The sequence below is a fragment of the Pipra filicauda genome, unplaced genomic scaffold (genome assembly GCF_003945595.2).
Source record: "Pipra filicauda isolate LSUMZ 115617 unplaced genomic scaffold, ASM394559v2 scaffold5_size6683894_pilon, whole genome shotgun sequence".
Lineage (NCBI taxonomy): Eukaryota > Metazoa > Chordata > Aves > Passeriformes > Pipridae > Pipra > Pipra filicauda.
This window is the reverse complement of record NW_024104754.1, coordinates 5,715,640-5,736,618: the sequence shown is the minus strand read 5'-3', so window position 1 is coordinate 5,736,618 and position 20,979 is coordinate 5,715,640. Positions and strand designations below refer to the sequence as shown.

The 20,979-nt window shown below is 43.5% G+C and overlaps 2 protein-coding genes across 3 annotated transcripts in view; both read left to right on the top strand.

The window, feature by feature from the left end:
• Positions 1-254: 254 nt before the first annotated feature.
• Positions 255-4,030, top strand: NEUROD1 (neuronal differentiation 1). Of its 2 annotated transcripts, XM_027731536.2 has the most exons (2): positions 255-385; positions 1,501-4,030. In XM_027731536.2, the coding sequence occupies exon 2, from the start codon at positions 1,510-1,512 to the stop codon at positions 2,596-2,598; it is 1,089 nt and encodes a 362-aa protein (XP_027587337.1). In that variant the 5' UTR covers positions 255-385; positions 1,501-1,509; the 3' UTR covers positions 2,599-4,030. The 2 variants fall into 2 exon arrangements, with proteins under 2 accessions (XP_027587337.1, XP_027587336.1); XM_027731535.2 differs by lacking the exon at positions 255-385 and having other exon boundaries at positions 1,421-4,030.
• Positions 4,031-12,897: 8,867 nt separating this feature from the next.
• CERKL (ceramide kinase like) overlaps positions 12,898-20,979 on the top strand; it is a 53,399-nt gene continuing 45,317 nt past the window's right edge. The window contains exon 1 of the mRNA XM_027731468.2: positions 12,898-13,129. Coding sequence (XP_027587269.2) covers positions 12,898-13,129 — 232 coding nt within the window. The remainder of the gene's footprint in view (positions 13,130-20,979) is intronic.

Genomic DNA, 20,979 nt, shown 5'->3' with positions numbered 1-20,979 from the left:
CGGGTCCCGCGCGGTGACAGATGGCGCGGCCCGGCAGGTCACCGGGGGCGTGGCGGCTCCGCGGGCGGGCGCGGGCCCGCATACAAATCAGGGGCGTCACGTGGGGGGGGCGCCGCCGCCGCCGCCGCCTGACGTGGGCGGCCATATGGCGCGTGCCACCGGGCGGGGCGGGGCGCGGGGCGGGGCGGCGGCGGCCGCCGCGGTACCCGGGTCCCGGTGCCGGCCCCCCGCCGCGCATCCTCGGCCCCGCTATATAACGGGGGGAGCCCGGCGCTGCGCAACCTCGGGGAAAAAAAACCAGCACACACACGCGCGGCGCCCTCGCACGGAGAGCTGTGCCGGGGTTATGAGACCGTCACCGCGAAGGAGAGGCTGAGCAACGGAGGTAACGGGAACCCGGGTTTTCGCCCCCCGCGGGAAAGGGGTTGGCGGCGACTGCCGGGGTGGGAGAGGGCCCTGCGAGGTCGAGGCGGACGGGATCTGCCTCTGCCGGAACGGCTTCGGTTTTTTATTGTCGCTTGCGATTGTTGCTGCCGGTGTGTGCGGGCACACCTGTATCCATCCATACACGCACACATGCATAAGTGTATACATATATATGGGTAAATGTGTATGTGCGCCCGTACACACATATAAATATATATGTGTGCGTGCATTTATACAGAGGCATATTACATGTGTTAATGTGCTTCCACCTATGCTGCCTCCGAACTTCCAGCTCCCTTTCCTCCTCCGAGCGCGGTCGCCACGGTCCCACCGCAGGTTTGCGCCTCGGCGGGCGGGCGGCATTGTTTCTTCGCGGTGTGCCCGATGCTACCGGTGAATGGTCGCAATCCCACACGAAATGTCCCCGTGGAAAGGCGGGGACGATACCCGTCTGCAACGGAGGGGACGACGGAGACGGGAAACTGGGGCCACTCTCGCACCTGTTACCACGGGCGGGGGCCGCGGGAACCCAGCGACAGTTCTGTGGCAGAAGGCGGGACCGGGGAGCAGGTGCTCGGCGCCCGCTGGGGCGGCACAAGCCCCGCGCAAGGAGGCGGCAAGGGGGAGCCGCGGAGAGCGGCGGGGACAAGCGTCACGGGTGGCCATCCGTCCCTGCGGGTGTGTGTGCGTGTGTCCGCCTTTCCCCCTGCCCTATTCCGTTAGAGTGTTTGACTTTTTTTCCAAAACAAACCAAACCAACCCAGTCTACACTTGGTCCACTCGCGTCGTCCCGCCCCAGCTGCCTCCCTCGCGCATAATCTGTTTATATTCCCCGCTAATATCGGCGAGTTACATAATAGCATTTGAACATATGTGAACTTAATTATAAGACAGGACCGCGGAGACAATTAAAAGTTTGCCCTGGCACGGTGGGGAATCTAAACTTCCCTCCGGAGGGGGCGAGGGGAGCGGGGCAGTGGGTGCGGGAGGATTCTCCCCGCGGGTGACCGGTCGGGGCCACGAGCGCTGCTCTGGGTGCTGACACGTCTCCTTTCTGTCTCCTCCGCGATGCAGCGGCTCACCATGACCAAGTCGTACAGCGAGAGCGGGCTGATGGGCGAGCCCCAGCCGCAGGGCCCCCCGAGCTGGACGGACGAGTGCCTCAGCTCCCAGGACGAGGAGCACGAGGTGGACAAGAAGGAGGAGGACCTGGAGGGTCTACACGCCGAGGCTGAGGAGGACTCGCTGCGGAACGGTGAGGAGGAGGACGAGGAGGACGACTTGGATGAAGAGGAGGAGGAGGAAGAGGAGGAGGAAGACGACGACCAGAAGCCCAAGAGGCGGGGCCCCAAGAAGAAGAAGATGACCAAGGCACGCATGGAGCGATTCAAGCTGCGGCGCATGAAGGCCAATGCCCGGGAGCGCAACCGCATGCACGGGCTGAACGCGGCCCTGGACAACCTGCGCAAGGTGGTGCCCTGCTACTCCAAGACGCAGAAGCTCTCCAAGATCGAGACCCTGCGCCTGGCCAAGAACTACATCTGGGCACTCTCTGAGATCCTGCGCTCGGGCAAGAGCCCGGACCTGGTCTCCTTCGTGCAGACCCTCTGCAAGGGCCTGTCGCAGCCCACCACCAACCTGGTGGCCGGCTGCCTGCAACTCAACCCGCGGACTTTCCTCCCCGAGCAGAGCCAGGAGGTGCCGCCGCACGTGGCGGCGGCGGCGGCGGCGGGCGCGCCCTTCCCGGCGCATCCCTACCCGTACCAGTCCCCGGGCCTGCCCAGCCCTCCCTACGGCACCATGGACAGCTCCCACCTCTTCCACCTCAAGCCTCCGCACGCCTACGGCGCCGCGCTGGAGCCCTTCTTCGAGAGCGGCCTGGCGGAGGGCGCCAGCCCCGCCTTCGACGGGCCGCTCAGCCCGCCCCTCAGCGTGAACGGCAACTTCTCCTTCAAGCACGAGCCGGCCGCCGACTTCGACAAGAGCTACGCCTTCTCCATGCACTACCCCGCCGCCGCCGCCGCGCTGGCCGCCGCGCCCGCCCACGCCGCCATCTTCCCGCCCGCCGCCTCCCGCTGCGAGATCCCGGTGGACGGGCTGGCGCCCTACGAGGGCCACCCGCACCACGAGCGCGTCCTCAGCGCCCAGCTCAACGCCATCTTCCACGACTGAGCCTCCCCGCGCCGAGCGAGGGCAGGGGGAGCGCCGAGCCCTGCCGCCCGACACCGCCTTGTTTACAGGGGGCAGCTCGGCGGGTCCCGCCGCCGCCTCCGGGGCCGCCGCGTTCCCCCCCCCGCTCACCCGCTGTCTTTGCTTCCGCTCCTCCGAGCGACGCTGTAAATTGGGGTAGGGGCATTGGGATCGCGTCAATTACCTGATCGGAATAACAAAATCACAAGCAATAATTAGGATCTATGCAATTTTTAAACTAGCGATGGGCCAATTACAAAATATATATGAAATCTATATTTTTCAACCAACGTTTTACTACTTGTTACCTTTCCCATGCTGAATTATTTTGTTGTGATTTTGTACAGAATTTTTAATGACTTTTTATAACGTGAATTTCCTATTTTAAACCATGCAGCTTCATCAATTTTTATACATATTGGAAAGGTAGAATTATATCTAATTTATACAAAATGATTTAACTAATTTAAACCAGCAGAAAAGTGCTTAGAGAAGTTATGTTGCCTTAGCACTTCTTTCCTTTTCAAATAGATGAAGAAGAAAAAAAATGCACAATCCGGGCAATTTCTTTCCCATGCAAGTCTCTTCTTTTTTTCTTTCTTTATTTCTTTTTCCTTTTCCCCATACAATAAGAACCAGATCCCCTAGGTCTTAAGAAGATATAAGAACGATAGACTTATTTTCTATCAGAACATATCAATTCAACACATTACTTGCACAAACTTGTATATAAAGATTATAAGCAAATGCCAACACCCTTTTTAAATCGAAAGCTGCTTGACTATCACATACAATTTGCACTGTTTCTTTTTAGTCTTTGAACCCCTTGGCATTCCGTGGTTTTGGTTTTTTTTTCTTTTTATTTTTTTTTTTCTGTTGGTTTTTTTTTTTAAGATAACTTGAAGATGTTAATGTTTCCAGGCGATATAAATGCATGATTTTATACATGTTCACACAATCCGTGGTTGTCATATGCTCATTTTATAAATCGGAACCGAAATCTAATCAGGTTGTTAAAGTCGGGCTATATACCTATTGTAGTCGATTAGTACGGTAGCTTGAAACAAATTCAAACCATTTAATCCGTAATTAGAACAATAGCTATTGCATGTACAATGCAGTCCAGAATAAGTGCTGTTTGAAATGTAACGCTGGTTCAACTGGAATCAATCTGTACTGTAATTTTGTTTGTAATCCTGTATATTATGGTGTAATGCACACTGGGATTTTAGAAAAACATCCATCCTTTGGAAACAACATAGTATTGAACATTTGGTCGAATGTTGCATTTCTCCTTAAATGTGATTTATTTTTTTTCTTAGTGTAAGTAATTCCTATGGGATTATTGTTTTATTCGGATAGCTCATGAAAGGTGCAACATTTATTATTTGTAGAATAAAATTGGACTAAAAAAAAGGACACGGATTCTTTACTTACCTTGAGGAGTACCAGGGGAAGGGGGTGGGGGGTGTTGGTTTGTTTACAGCGAACCCTGCTATTTGCAATGCTGATTTGTTGAATTAGGGAAACGGAGGCAGAGACGCGGTTCGCCAGAGAGCTGGAGCTGCGGCTGCCGGCGCGGGATGCGCCGAGCGCCCCGCACCCGCCCGGGCGGCCCCCGGCCAGCTCAGCCCGGCCACTGCCGCCTTCGGGGCTCCCCTCTCGGGCTCCCAACCCTCCCCGAACCGCGGGAGCTCCCGCGCCTGGCCAGGACCGGCACACCGGGAACGCGGCTGCGGCCCCGGCTGGGCTCGGCGGCAGCAGGTGCGCCTTCCCCTGCAAGGCAGACCTGGACCCAGCGCCATCGATTCACCGTCCCCTCCTCTTCCCAAAGGGAAACGTTTCTTTAATCTTCACTGATTATTCCGAGGCTTAAGAAACCCGGAGACACAGTCTGCGGGAGAGCAATTCCCTTAATGATCAGGAACAATTATCAACAGGTCTTTGCCTCCGACCATCAGATTTAAGACGTTACCTGAAATACTTTATATGAAGCCTGCCACAAAGCGGAGGTATTTCACAAATATTTCATTTAAATCCAGCAGAAAGTGAACAGGCATCCTGACGCGAACATCCTCGTCCCCTATGGACGAAGGATTATTTTTTTCCCCCGGAGAAATCAAGCTATTGATGTCTATTTCGAAGGTGTTTATAGCTACGGAAATCCAACGTGTAAGCATGGCGAACCTACCCTAGTGGTGCAACACACCCCTCCGCCAGGCTTCCCTGCTAAAAGCACACTAAAAACTGATTGCGACGCCGAGTGATGCATTTTGCAGCATCTCCCTGCATTTCGCCTGAGCCTGCAGCTCTAAAACTGTTGCTGAATCTGAAAAGAAAGCAAAAAGCAACTTTTCAAGCACCCGATTAACCTTTCTCGGTTAGTGGCAACAGAGCTAAATGTACCCTAGATAACCCGAGGGGGAGTAAATGAATGTCAATTTTTCAGATAAAATTGAAAAAGCTGACCCAGGCCTGCTCGCCTTTTGGTTATGCACCTTCTTCTTAAACATAAGGATTCTTCTAGTCAGTCAAGGGGCAACTCGCATGCCACCATCTTTTATTCAAAGGCAGGCACAGATGTTCCTTCTGCAGGGGAGGTTTTAATTTATGAAAATGATATTGTTTATGCATGAATGCACTCTGCATAACACACAGTACTTCCATCTGATGAGAGAAATACCACAGAACCAGTGCCAATGTCAGGAACATATTCTGCAAATTTAGTCGCTTAAATGTTTAATGAATATTTGGAAGGCATTTCCAAACCACAAGAAACCTTTTCAATTACCTTTTCTTTTTCCACTGTTAATAACAAAATTCAACTCCTCTAGCCAATGCAACTTAGTTAAAAGATCTACCTAGGCTATCTGAATGTTTGCTACTGTGATACTTTAGAAAAAGCAATATTTTAATGTTATGAACAACGTAATGAGGAAAATTAATTAGGCATTTTGGTAACTAGAGGCTCCATTTTACAAATCACTTGTGAGTCTTGTTATTTCAATTAGTTTTGGGTGCTTTTTTTCTCCCACTGCCCCTATAAAATATTGGAGATCTTTCCCCCTCCCCCGCTTTGCTAATGCTTGTGATGTCTCCATGATATTTCTTTCATACTATTAACATCAAGCCAAATCTTGAAATTTCTGCTCATAACTCCCACGGGAAGGTCTATCAAGGTCTCTTTTAATGGAAAGAATTACTCACACTGTTCCTCTCCTATAAACATATCACTAATTAACTAAGGCTATAGTGGGATTATCTGACTTCCGCATGCAGAGAAAACTCTGGGGTTGAGTTGTACACACACACACACACACACACACACAGGATTATCTGACACAGGCCTGAAACTGTATTTTTGTTGTGACCAATGGCCCTTTCCTTCTTTACGACCTACCTCCTACAACAGAAATTGCTCTGCCACCAGTGCGTGCTTGAGGAGACCTCAGTGAAATCTCTGCAGGTACAGTACATAAGTAAGTCACGACTTGCAGGTTTTCCCTTGGTGTTCTGAAGCAACAGAAGAGGGTCTGGAGTTTGTGGACCCCTCATTACCTGTGATACAGCTGAGGCCCCAGCTATGGCAGAGGAAGCTCAAATGGTGGAATCCCAGGTTACATCCACAAGATCTCAGAGACTGAAGTCTCAGGTTTCACATAGCCCAAATGAGAAATGTGCCTGAAAAACATCAAACTTTGGTTCACTGACTTCAGAAGTGAAGGGAAGTAGATTCAAGGAAAACAAAGATTCCCAAATTCAATAGAAGAAAACAGTTGCTTTCTCCAGAAGATACTGTTCTAGAATTTTAATAAACTGATAGTAGAAAGCAACATGCAATTCCAGAGCTAATAGGGATTAGTGGAAATAATTCTAAACTAAGTTTTGAGAGCAGGTGAAACAAATCTTTTCTATCTCCTGTAACAGTAACAATTCTTGCAATTATTTCAATATTGTAACTGATCAATCCACCATGATCTTAACAATTGCTTTTGACATATCAAAAATGAGTCTCTTTTAAAATAGAATACAATACTTCTGTTCAAAGAACCATTTTGTCAAATAGTTTTAGAAATTGCAAAGTTAATTTCCATTCTTTTTTTTTTTATATTTAAAGTATACAAAGAGAAAAACAATCAAACAAAACCGATTCATTCCTATTGAGGAAGAACTCATAGAAATGAAACTTGGAATTCTGCCTGGTTCTGTAGCAGGGAAAATATGTAGACATTTGTCTTTGTTTTTATTAACCAGGATGGGATGTATGGTAATTTCAGAAATTTCAAGTGGTCTACACTCTTTCCTTAACTGAAAATCCCATGATCCAAAAGTCCTGAAAAATAAATAAATAAACATAAATAAATGTTGAAGCATCGAGTTGAAGATCTACAAATAGACTGTTATTTAAATATGTACATAAGTGTTTTTTTAAATAATTCATATATGTATTTAACAAACTGTCAGAAGCTATGCAATACAAAATTAAAACTGACAATGCTCTCAAAGCATTCTCTTAAGTATTTAGGTTGCCTACAGGGTATGTAAAACATAGAATATCAGCCCTAGTTTTCAGTTTCCTAGCTTGTAGCAGTTTGCAGTATAGAGTTAACTGCATTTTGAAATAGAAGCAACTAAGATTTACACATTTACACTCATTTTGGTGACAGAGCAATAGAAAAAAGATTCGGAGAAAAAAAAATTATTGCCTTAAAGAGATAGCATATCGACCTTAATGCAAACAAAAGACAATGTCCTCTGATCAAGACATTCTTATTTTATATTCTTCCCATTACCACATTTTTCTCCGATTAAGATCAATATCCGTTCAAGGGGTCTCAGGAATTACTTCAATTTCAGACTGCATTCCTGCAGCTTCTTATGCCTGCATAATAATTTCACTTGTTATTCTTGCAAATATTTGTCCATTTCCTTACCTGCTTTTATTTCTCTTATTTTTAATGCTTTCCCTCTTTTGAGAATAGAGAAAGATGTACAGTAATAGTAATTCTCTCTTCTACAGACCATTGATGCCATTTTCCTTCAGAATAATTTATGACTTGGCTTACTGTCCAAAAAGTTTGGTGTTCTGCTTAATGTCTTTTTTTTCAGTCACAGTAAACCAATACAACAGAGCTGAATTAATATTGATAGTTACAAAAGATTCTTTTTTAAAGTAGAGATGCAAGAAAGGAGCATAGTTAGGAGAGCCAATATCTGGGAATGAACAGCTGAAGAAGAACTGACTATATACTAAACCTTCATTGTATAAACACACACTGTAGCCAGAAAAACATACAAGCCAAGGGTATGCTGCCAACTTAAAAATTCAGCTTTCTCCAGAAGCAAATCTCCATTAGCTACTGAAAACAAGCCAGCTACCAGAAATGTTCAGCTGAAACCTCCAGAATGGGCATAAGGTATTTTCCCCACAGCATCCCTTCATCTCTTCTTGTCTAAATTCCTGTTTCTTAACTTCGATATCACATTGTCCATGAACCAAAACCTGGCCTTCCCATTTCCTGACTATTTATCTCATTTCACTTTTATATACATTTTTCTTGAGGTGGGAGGAGCTATTTTCCAATAGCATGCCTTACCTTCTTGCTCTCCTTCAGTAAACACTAACTGTACTTCCCTCACTTGCTACTTCTGCCACAGGTTGTCCTACCTCTTTCTTCATTTCACAAGTTTCTTCTGGAAAACAGTTTTGAGACTCTTACTACTTAGCATTTAGTAAGAGATGATTTCCAGAGAGAAACACTGTTAGTTAAGGAAGAGGTTAGCTCCTCTACTTGTTTCCTACTGCCTCTTGTCTGGGAACAGAGGATGCTTTCCTCTTCTAGGTCATCTGTCTGTGCTCAAGGTCATGACATGGAGCAAAATCTCCTCTGGGTCTAGACTGATGACAAGCTCCCAGAAATCACAAGGGAGATCTCCCCTCCCTCATGCAAGAACTGTGTTTTAGAAGAGGCTCTTATGCTTGGTGTCTGCCCTCATGATATTGCAGCCATGTTTGTGCCAGGCCATAGCCAGGTCCTGACCCACAAACTTGATATCCTTGCTTGACCTTGGACCTGCCTTGAAAATATAGGCTTCCCTGGTGACTGCTGGGCTAGCACTGACACTGGATACTGTTACCAGACCTGATCTTATAACTCTGCTTTTCGGCTTGATGTTGGGCCTACTTTGTTACAAGGGGTTTGTCTAGCTAGCTAGACTCTAGGTTGACTCTACATAAGTAAACAGTTCTGTTTACCTTGGTCAGGTATACGGGGATCCTACCTGGTTTGTAATCATTCTCAGCTCCACTTTCTTCATAAAGCAGCCTGCTCCTACTGTTCCTTAGAACTCCCCCACTTGACCTTCTAGCTGCTAAGGCTCTGAGACCACTATTGAGCCTTAAAAACCCTGAGCAACTCCACCAGCATCCCCCTCACTGACCTCACCCAAGGGCCTGGAGCTCACCCTGGTGATACAACATTTACAGATGCTGTGGGATGCTGATTTTCAACTTGGCTGCAACCCTGATCTGGCTATGAATCCTGCTAATCCAAACCTGCCTCATCATTGTGGACTTGGCTGATGATCTGTATTCTTGACGGATTCCAGCACCCTCCCTAGATTTCCTTGCTCAGGTACTACCAGATTGGTCCTGGCCAAGAAAGGTCCCTGCCTTGCAAGCCCTGACATCTTCCTTGGCTCCCTGGTTGTTAGGGAGCAGCTGGCCCTTGCTGTACTTGACAGTGGCTTTGCTTCCTTTTCTGGTGTGTCCCCTTCCCCCTGCCTCCCGCCCTATGGGTTTTTTTGTTTGTTTGTTTGTTTGTTTGTTTTTTGTTCTGACTTTGCTTGAGATATTTGTCCAAAACAAAGTAACCAAACAAAAATGTTAAGACAATTTCTAGGGCAGCTTGAAACCTCTCTAGTAACTATCTGAAGAGCTGCAAAATTTAATTTGAAGGGTTATTATAAAAATGTCATTCAACTTACTCTTTATTAAGAGTAGGGTTTCTTTATTTTCTCATATCTATTGGTATTGAATCATAGAACGGCCTGGGTTGGAAGTGACCTGGAAGACCATTTGGTTCCAACCCACCTGCTATGGACAAGGACATATTTCACTAGACCAGGTTGCTCAGAGCTCCATCCAATTTGGCCCTTAACACTTCCAGGATGGGGCATCCACAACTTGACTGGGCAGCCTGTTCCAGTGCCTCTCCATCCTCACAGCAAAAATCTTTTTCCTCATACCTATTCTGAACCTATGCTTTTTCAGTTTGAAACCATTCCCCCTTGTCCTGCTCTTGTAAAAAGTCTCTCTCCATCTTTCTTGTAGGCTCCTTTTAGGTACTGGAAACAAAATCCATATGAGACAGCAGGAAAGTTGAACACACTTTTGCTACTTTGTCTGACTTGCAATGTCTTCTATATCACCCCATTTCTTCATGTAGCATATTGTATTTGTAAAAGTCCCTTGATCATTCTGCTGTCACAGGTACCAATATGCTCCACTTACAAATTTGTCTGTGATCAAAGATGTAGAAGTAATCAAGGCTGTTACATGTAGGTTCAGTGCTCTATACTACTTGAATGCCTACAATACAAATCCTGCTGTTTTGCATCCTTTTTTTCTTTCTCTAGTATGAAAACATTACATGAGATACTACATGAGATCATCAATACACACAACCCTTCTTACAAAAAAGCACAAGGAAGTTCTGTGTGTGAGTTCCAGACACAGTCTAGAAAAAATGGATAAAATTATGTTTCTGGACTTTTCCATTCTTTTCCAAATTCAATGTGCAAATCCAAAAGCTGTGATAATTAAAAAAATAAATCTGTTAAAGTAGGCTTGCTTAGAATTTTTTTCCCCTGGGAAAAAATGTCTGTCTCAGATTTACAAAGAATTGTGGGGATTGAGAATTTGTGAACAGTAGCAAACCAGAGTGAACAGACTTGTATGTTCTTCCTATGGTTTTTATTACTATATACAGTTCTCTAACTATTTTATGTTTTTAACTAATACATTTTAGTATCTTAACAGTTACTGACTGAATACACCTTTCAATTAATGTCAACAAATGGGTGTTAGAAGTTTTAATTACATCAGTTGAAGGATATTACAAGTCTCTGAGGAACTGCGATAGTCTTCAACTGACAGTACTGAAAATATTATCATTTTATGGTTCTAAGCCAGTTATCAGTTTATCCTTTCCTGTACCTTATGAGAAATTATCTGGTGATAATATATGGTGTAGCCTCATAAACAATCTCAGAAAAAAACCCAAACAAATGACTGCAGGGGATTATAAAGGGCATACAGCCTCAAAAGTGATTTGACTGTATCTAGTTCCATGGTGTGCTTTATATTCTAGTTAATGATTTAGCTTTCCTTTTGAATGACATCACTGTAAACACATTTAAGATCACTGATATCAAATAACAGACACAAGTTTAATTGGTTCATCTACTGTTGTAGCAGAATGCTAGTTTGTTAAGCCAAGCTTGTTTGTTTGGCTCACAGTTTTTCCTGCCTTGTCACGCAGTTATCTTTAAGCATCAAAAAAAAATAAAGGAAAATTTGCACAAAAATTCCACAGCTTATACACCATTTCACTCATTTATATATTATCTGATTATTCTGGAGTTGAAATATTTATATCCCAACAAAGAAGATCTAAGGGACAAAAAATATTGAGACAAAGTCAAAATAGAACTATTGATGCTAACAGCTTTAAGAAAGGAGAAACTTTGTGGTTATGTTGTAATTCAGAAAAGCAAATCAGTGTGGGCTGTATTTCCATGAAAGTTATATTGGTGGCTTGATGCAAATTGAAAAGCACTTAGAGGTTGCATATTTAACAATATTTGGAACTTACTTATTTCCATCTGTTACTTTCCCATGTTTAAAGTGTCAGAAAGTTTACCATGAGACTTTTGAAATGTCTCTTAAACCTGTCTTCTCAGCTACATAATTAGTAGCTTTGTACTGGTTTTTATGGAACTATGAAAGAAGGCAGCTTAATAGTCTTGAGATCATGTATCATCTCATGAACTCTTGGCTGCTTTGACTGCAATAAGATTTCCTTACCTGTAACACCATTTCTCTTCTAGAGCGAAAAACATCACAGGAAGAGCCTTGGATATTCTGACATGTAGTTTGAACTGTAACTTGATTGAACTATAACTTGTATCTCTCAGCAAAAGGCAGTATTTTCAATATATTGCTTTGTTTCTCAGAGGCATATTTACATTTGTCTTGTTACAAATACTAAAGATAAAAATACTGAAGCTCTCGTTTAAAAATACCCTTTTTATGCATTAATGAGCCACCATAACATTATAAAACTTTATATATATACAAGTTTAGCCCTTACACGCTCAGGATCACCTTATAAATTGAGAGTTGATGCTGCGGCTCTAAGATGATTGTCATCAGTGAATCTTACAGGACCTGTGAGTAAAGCTGTCATACCTCCAGTCAGTAAAGTCTATCACTTATAGAGCGGGAGCAAAGTGGTCTCCCTTCTCTGCATTTAAGCTTTCAGGGTGAGGGATGACTATGCAACCCTTCTGGGTACACTCTCTGCATTGGTCCACTTGATACAGGAGCTGTTGTACAAGTTGGTATCAGACTCTGAGTTACTGTGTTCCTCAGTCCTTGGGAATGAAGGGCATAATTGTGATACCTCCACCCAGGTTTACGGCAATACTCTGTTTTGCAGCACGAATGCCAGCGTGGTATTTACATTAAGCCTATGTCATAGTCACAACCCGTGAAAGATTTTAGCCTTTTTAGTATGAAAGGGCTATTAGAACTTCACGCCGTAGTTTTCTGAACCTAAATAACAGTAATAATGATAACAGAACAGTGGAAGACGTGGGACCCTGACAAGGGAAAGTAATTTCTGTAGCTGGAGCGTTCCTGCGTTGCTCTCCTGGGGGAAGTAACTGAAGAGAACAGAGCGCTGGGATGACAGGGTGCCTTCAGCCGCTCCCGCTGTTGCCGCGCGGGGCACCGCACCTGGCGCGGGGTCCGGGCCGTGCGCGGGGCGGAAGCGGCGGTGCCGCCCTGCGCCGGGAGGGGCTCAGCGCGGCCCCGGCGGTCGGACCGCTCTGTCCCGCCGCTGCCGCCGAGGGCACTGCCGGGCCCGCGGCCGCCGGCCCGGGACGGGCGCCCTCCCGCAGGCCCCCGGGCGGCCGCGGCCCCGCCCGCGGGGCGGGGCGGGCGCTGCCTTGGCAGCCGCCGGGACGCGGCGGGGCAGGTGCGGCCGTGCCGCCGCCATGCCGGGAGCCGCGGGCCCGCTCCCCCGGACCCAGCGCCCGGAGCAGCGCGCCCGGGCGGTGCCCCAGGAGCGGCGGCGGAGGGTGGCCCCGCTGGCCGCGGCCCCGCCGGCCCCGGCGGGGGATGAGCCGCTCCTCAGGGGCATCTTCGAGATCGACAAGAGGAGCTGCGACGTGGTGCTGAACGCCCGGCGGCTCCGCTGGAGCCCCATCCTGCCCGAGAGCCCCACAGGTGGGACGGGGCGGGGCAGGGGGTGTCCGCCCCGGGGCCGGAGCGCGGGGCCGGGCTCAGCTCAGGCCGTGCTGCGGGGAGCGGGCGGCGGGACGGCCCGGGGAGAGCGGGGGCTCTCCGGGCAGGACGGGGCAGAGTCACCTTAGAACAGGATTACAGTAAAGTGGTTAAAGGCGGCGGTGTCAGGCGCGTCTCTTCCTTTCAAGGTTACTCTGGTGATTAAAAGGAAAAAAGGAATTGCGCGTAATGCAATGAGCGTCTTGTACCTGAACCACCTCTTTCTGGCAAGAACTTTTCCTTCTTGGTGGGTCATACTTGGTGGGTCAGGCATAGCAGTAAGAGGATTTGATTTTATTTCTGCTGCATCAACTTTTCCCTGCTTACTCTCTCAGGCAGGTACATAAATTAGAGCACATGGGTATTGTTTTGTGTGATCCACCTGCGTTTTGTGATGAGGCTTCTGTGGCAGGTCGTCGTTGCTCTACACAGCAACACACTGAGAAAGTGCCGGTAAAGGATTTGATCAAGTGAAACAAATTATGCATAAAAGTTTTAGAAGGAAAGGAATGCTTCTTGAACTTATCCCTATAGTCATGTTTCTTCTAGACACTGTGAAAACATAAATTTACTTTAAAACTGCATACACACTCTTAAAGGTGCTTATTTACTTCAGTGACCTCTCAGTGCTTACGTGAAGGAGAAATTAAACTTGTATTCAGGAATGCAGTTTCCAGGCAGCGTATTTGTCTTCTGGTATGCTGTGGTTAACTTGTCCATGCTTAAAAGACCAGGTTAATGTTAATAGTATTTTGGACAGAACTTAAAACTTCATATAGATAAGATCCAACAGCCATAAAGTCAGCATAGAGAGAAACAAATTTTCTTTCACTTACTAGTTTTTCTATGTTATGATGATCTTTTTCTTTTCAAGAGAGTCTGTATGCTGCAGAGGCTTGGGAGGCATGTGGAAGCATTTTTGGTACAGCTGCTGCAAAGAAATACTGAGATGCTCATGGCTGAAGTCATTACGCTTCATTTCATGTAACTGTGCCGGATACCAGAGCTACTGAAACCAAACAAATATGGTGCCATGCACTGCTATTGAGTCCTCTCCTCCGAGTAGCGTAACCATGTTAATGTAGTGCTGTGTTCAGACTTACATACCTGCTTTTTGGCAGGACCACTGGGTTCTGGTGACCCCTGCACTGGTGTGCGCATACAGTCCTTCCTCGTGTGGAGCCAGTCTGGGTACTTTAGGAATGCTGTGGGCTCTCTTCCTTCCCTTTTGGGATTAGCTACAGGTCTCTGTGTATATGATCTGTAGTATGATTTATTATTATTTATTACTTAGTTCTATGTGTAGAGCTCTAATGTGATTGCCACTTTATGTTCTGGTTCCTTGAATGTAGGTTGAATTGCCATATATCAGGAACCAGGGCTCGTGATTGTCTTTTAATTGTCACCAGTGAAGGATTTTAAGGTACAGACAAGAAGAATAAATGTTTGTATATATTGCTTCACGCTTCCAGAATGGGGAGTATATTCTGCAATTTGGGATTTTGTGTGTGTGTGTTTGTTGGTTTGGTTTTGTTTGGTTGACTTGGTTTGTGGTTTTTTTTTTCCTAGGGAAAATTCACTCCCTAAATTGCTACTTTGTGTAACAGTTTTTCATCCTTAGATTACTCATACAGACATTGGAAGCTTTTCTTAGTTCCTGAAAGGTAATGAAGTATTCAGTGCTTAAAGTCAGAGATATAGCAGATAGCAGAACTTCAGGAGTCTTACAGAGAGCAGCATTGACAAATTGCTGTCAATGGTATCAGAATTTGGGCTTTTACTGCATGTGTATTAAATATATGCTGTTACTTCTCTCTCTGACAATTGGGTTTTGTACTACCTAGCATTGAGCTGCTGAATATTTTGATTTTTGAGAGGCTCTTGATGTCCTACTTCTTTACTAGCTTTAGTGGAAAAGACAGTGGTGTCTTCCAAATGGCAGGTTTTTTCCTGAAGACTGTGGTAGATCAGTTTTTACTGTAGGATTTCCAAATTCTTAAATGTCAAATGCTGATATTGAAGATAAAGGGTTTTTCAGTTTCTCTGTTGCCATAAGTGCCACAGTTATGTCATCTGCTTCTGTTCCAGGATCTTTTGGAGACGGAAATAATTTTAAAAGGAAAATTATTAGGCTGTTTCTAAGGCCCTTCCATCCTTCCGTTCGCTTTGTGATGGGAGCACAATGGTCTACCCAAGGAGCATTCTGAAGAATACTTGTGACTCCTTCCTTTGAGCCAGCATGGCTCTGTGTGTGCCTGCCTGTGATTGAAGATGAGCTGAGTAGGAACTGGAAATTTCACCGTGTGGGGCTTGTTGCTCTCAGAGGGACGAATTCAACAGAAGTCTTGTCTGTTTTTCCTTCCATCTTGGATATGGTTGGTCAGGGTGGTTTTACCTCTGCAGTTGCAGCAGTCAAATATGGATTTTGGAGCTTGAATGTTTTTTTTTCTGCCTCATTCTTGGATCCCAGTAGCAATTACCCTGGGGTATTGTAAGTGTGGGATCTGTACTGGTGCTGGGACAAGCCATCTGCGTTATGGTCTCATTCATAAGTACAGCAGTGCAGCGTTCGGGGATGGTTAATGGCTGTCTGGACAAGTATTTCCATTGGGATTTGGCTTATGCATACTTTCTCCAAACCAAAAGCTTCATAATGTAGTTTGATTAGGCTCTAAGAGGTCAAGTCAGGTCTTCGTGCTTTGCCAGTGATGCTAAATGTCTCCTGCTTGGACCTGTATGTAGTAATTCTCCCTATTTTAGGAAAAGATCTTTCTTCTATGACAATCGCTCCGGTCTGTCAAAATCAAAGAACTGGTAGTTGCTTTCTTCCCTTTTTCCCAACCTCCCATCCCCAATAGTTCCCCACATATATTCCTGTCTTACTGCAGTTGTCATTTGTCACCCACAGTTCTACAGTTCCAGTTCTGTGTTCTTACATGTTTGTATGTTTGTGCAGCCTTGGATCCTTCGGCTTCTAAATAGAACCGAAAGCTCCAGCTCAAAGTTCCCAAGCAGGCAACACCTGCTGTGCCTGGACCCCATCATGTCCCACTGATAAACGCATAGTTCTGCCCCATTACACTGTTTCTATGGGGTTTTAGGCAGTGTGATTGTCAGGAGGACTTCATTCTTTACTCCATTTTGATTTCTGCAGCTTCTATCTCCTAGAGGTTTTTGGCTACCCCTGTTTGCTGATGATTTTTAATGGCTTCCTTTGTTGTTCGTTCTACAGCAAAGTCTTCTCCCCTCTCAAGCATGACTCATTATGAATTTTGTGTGTTCTTTATTATAACAAAGCTTTGGGCAGAAGTAAGGCCTGAGCAGGCAACTGGGTGTGGAGCCTGGGGGGAGTGAGTGAATGTGTCAAGTGGGAATTTGGACAGTGTAAGGCATGGCTCAGCTGCTCCCTCTGAAATGCTGCAGCTACAGCCTGGGTGTGCAGCTCAGCTGAGCCTTTTTGTCTCACCAGAGCCAGATACCCTCTGGCCCAGAGCTGGCTGCTTGCTTTTAACAGTGTGGGGGGTGCTGCAAGGGGAAGTAGAGCTCACAGTCAGTAGTTACTAGTTTTTTCTCTAGCTTCTTTCTGTGTGGCATTTCTATGCTATATTAATGGAAATTAAGAAGAAGGCAAAACTTCTGTCCTATTAATAATCCAGCCCTGAACTGTAGTTTCTTGTTTTCAATGCTGCTTTAAAATTATAGCAGAGAAAGCTATCCTAAGTACAGATTTGAATATTATATGTGATTTTTAAGAGTTCCCAGAAATTCAGAAGAATGACTGAAGGATAGGAAAAAATATTTTTATTTAGGAACAAATACCCAGGATTTTGTGAGTGTGTGGGTAAAGTTTAAAAACTAATGAAATGTAGGGGATTAGCAGCAGTGAATGTGGGAATCATTTGTATTTTAGAACAGTTTCAATACAAATAGTGTCAAATCCTCTTTATGCGTTTGGCCTGTTTTTTGCTGTTGATTGGGAAGTTTAATCCTGATATTTTTTTAAAGCCTTCAGTGTGTTTTTAAAGATTACCACAGAGTTTCCTGATTAACAGTAATTGCAGTTTTCCAGCAGATTTCTGTCAGATAGGAAGTGTAACAAGATTGGCACTTGTTCAGTGATTTACCAGTATGTGAAGTCTGGAGGCTTTTGATCATTATGAAAAACTTTATAAGTGTAATTTCTTGTGTGTGTATGTAATAGACTGAAGGGTATATGAAGTTATTCTCTGATTGACAGCTTGCAGCCTGGTCTGACTATTTGGATAATAATAGTAATAATTTAGATAAAACTTGCTTTTTAAATAAAAGTAATTGAACATACTTTCTAAGTTAATTGACCAATAAGAAAAATAAAATCTCTGGAGCAATTCAGAGGTTAATGTAATATTGAATATATATTTCATAATGAATTAAAAAAGAACATGAATATATATTTTCATAATGAAGTAAAATCAATGTATTGTTTAAGTATAGTATTCTTATCTGTAGTAAACTACAGCTCTTGCTGATGTTCATCTAAAGTATAGATTTATAAATATTCTATGTAAGTGCAGCAATAAGGAAAAAAATCACTGATATATTTCAACAGTGAAAGAGTCAGCAATAAAGGACTTAAAATTAATTCCGAGGGCAGAGTGGCCTGTTGCCAAGGCTATTTAGGAACAGATGTGGCTGAAATAGATACCAATAGTCTGTTTGGGATCTCTAAAGTAAGACATCTGTCAGTCTATCGGTCAGTCAGGAATAATGGAAATGGAAACAGGCTGTTGCAAAACGTACTGAAGTTCCACGTTGACCAAATTCAAAGCTTTTGATTTTACTTTTGACATGTAGAGAACATAATTTCTCTAAGTGGCTTATCTATTGTCAAAACAGGAAAACTATTTTTAAGGAAGAGACATAGAAATAAATAATAGGAATTGTAATTGAGAGGGAGATGTCCAGGTATCACATTATATGGCTTTAAGATGTAAATTTAAGGAAGATAACACGCAATTGTAAACAATTCTGTGGTGTCTGAACTTATCAGGCACTCAAATCTTCTTCCAGGAAGTCCATAAAATTAATGTCTTTTAGATAAATGCTGCATGAAAGTGCAAAATAGTTTTTTATTTTATGACTTATTGTGGAAAATGAAAAATATTTATGGAAATGGGGTATACTAATCAAAGGACTGTTAAAATTTGTTCTTTATTTCAGGAGACTTTTAAACATAATGTCTTTACTCTCTGTGTGTCTTATCCTTTATCAGAAGAGTGGGTCATGGCTATGTGTTTGTGGAACACCTTATATTTTTTCATGCTTTCTGTCAAGAAATGCTGTGTGGGGGGTGAGCTGGTGTATTGAGGAAGTTGTAAGGTTTTTGGTGCAGTGCCATATGGATGTGGGAGGGATTTGTGGGTACTGTGGAGAGGGATATGAGTGAACGGAGGTGCAGATAGGAGGACATGCAGGGTGATGATGTAGTGTGAGGTGTGTGTGACACAGGATAGAGAAATCACTGGATAGTCAGAAGAGACATAGTAAGATGATGAGGTAAAGAGAAAGAGGATGCAAATTCATTTAAAGAAAAATTATCAAAGTTCCATAATTTTCTTGTTCATAGAATAATTGACAACTCTTACTATGCTTTCTGTGCAAAGGTGTGCAAGAGTCAGTTGATGGCCTTGCTTTTATAGCATGATGGAGAAAATCCAAGAGTGTGTATTAAAAAAAAAAGTTGATATGCTAACCAGTCTTTGATGTCCATACTAGTGATATTTTCGTGCCCACAATAGTGCTGTAGGACTAAAAGTCCCTTTCTCAGTGGAAATTTATGTTCTTTTTAGATCATTAAAAAGATTATGTAGTCAAATCTCTTATCTAAGCATAAATCTCATATCTCGCTTTCTTAATTGTGCTGTTCTTTGGCCCTTGAGAAACACTAATTTTTTTAACCCTTCTTTCAAATGCTGTTGTATTCTTTGCCTGGTTTTCATTTTACCATATCATCCCTGAATTTGTATCCCTCTATTATGCACCTTTACATCTTTTCTCTTGCATCAAATATTGCCAAGTTATTTTGATTTTTAAGTGCAGTTTACTGGAAAATGCATCATTTTTCTTAGGCATAATTCCTCAAATACTTTCCTTTTTTTGGTAATGTCTACAGGAAACTAATACAAAATCTGATGATTTGCTTGGTGTCTCGAAGTCTGAGCCTGCTTTCTTTGACTATGGCTGCTTGTCTCTTTGGACTGTGTGTAGGATGTGATTCTGTAGCACTTTGTGTGGGTTAGTTGTGGGATCATGATGGCTAATGGGGTCTTCTACTATGGAAAATCCATATAAACTTGCTTCTATGGTTGTAACTGTTCATGCTAATAAATGTCTTGCAAAAGAATATCATATTCCAATTTATATTTTCTTATTTTGTTGTCTTGACAAAAGACATGCTAAATTAAAGCAATTCTATCTTTATTTTACAATTGCAAAGTAAAAATAAAATTAAAGCAGGAAGGTCTGTCATCTGCTCTTGTTGGAGTCAATATAAACAAAACTTACATAAACAATTTTCCTTTCCTTGTAAATATCTTGTTAACTCTGTGTTACAAAAGCAGCAGGTAAATAATAGATGCTGTTGCAATTATGCAAAACACAAACAAATAAATATGGGATAGAAGAAATCCCTTTTTGTTTGCTGTTTCATTTAGGTATATCCAACTATATTATGCACTGCCTTTAGAAAAAAGTGTTTACTGCATGTAATTGTATTGAATGTACATGCAGTACTCTAAAAATATTTTTATCCTTCTAGAAAAAGCTTAAATGGCTGAAAATCTGAGAACATAACCTGAAGAACTGAGTAGTCTTTGTACCTTAACATTAGTGAGTTGCGGAACTAATGTTTTCAAGGAAATCAGTGGTCCTGGTTTTTATGACTTATGTTGTAACAGTATGTGCAGACAAAAAACCATAATGTGTTGAGTATCTGATACATGTATTACCATACTGCCATAAGGAACTGCTATTATGTTAGACACCAACTGATTTCGTGATAGTGTTGGATTTCTCTCACATATGCTTATGTTTTTGTACAGATGATCCTTTAGGAACATCTGTTAGTTTTGTGGTGGTATCTGCTGTTTCCTTTCAAAATTTGACCTTTTTGGCATTTAGTGACTGTGGCTGCTATGGAACCGTGTTTTACTAGGATCCTTTTCTAAAATGATTCCTGTGTCCTAGACACTAACTGTCAATGTTTTGAGTTAATAGTGTTTCACCATTTTCTGATGTACTACAGCGTTAAGTCCAACTCTGAAGTTGTTAAATTAACCATTTAAAATACCATTTAAGGGTAACTTTTTTTTAGCTGCTGACTTGAAATAGGTGAGTAGAACATTCTTCTGCCAACTGTTTAGTGGTTTCAAAAATATTTGTGTTTGCAGACTAAGGGGGTGGATGGTATTTTTCAAACTATTTCACTAGGGTTTTGTAACTCTTATCTTGCCATTTAGGAACCCTTCCCCCATTAGTTGAAGAGCAGGTAACCCTTTGAACAGTGAAACCAAGCGTTAAAAAAAATTGAAATTTTAGGCCTGGTTTTTTGTGTGAGCCTTGATATCTGGTAGCCTACCTCTAGGGGATTTGATGAAAGACAATTCTATTTACGTTTAAGATCTGGTGTTACTTCCTCCTTCCCCAACTTCTTACTTAGTTGTTGCTGTAGGAATATATTAGATCACTGACAAAAAATTGTTTAATAACTTGGTTTAACTCTATTCTCTAATCCAGCGTGTGGCTATTTCTTTCCT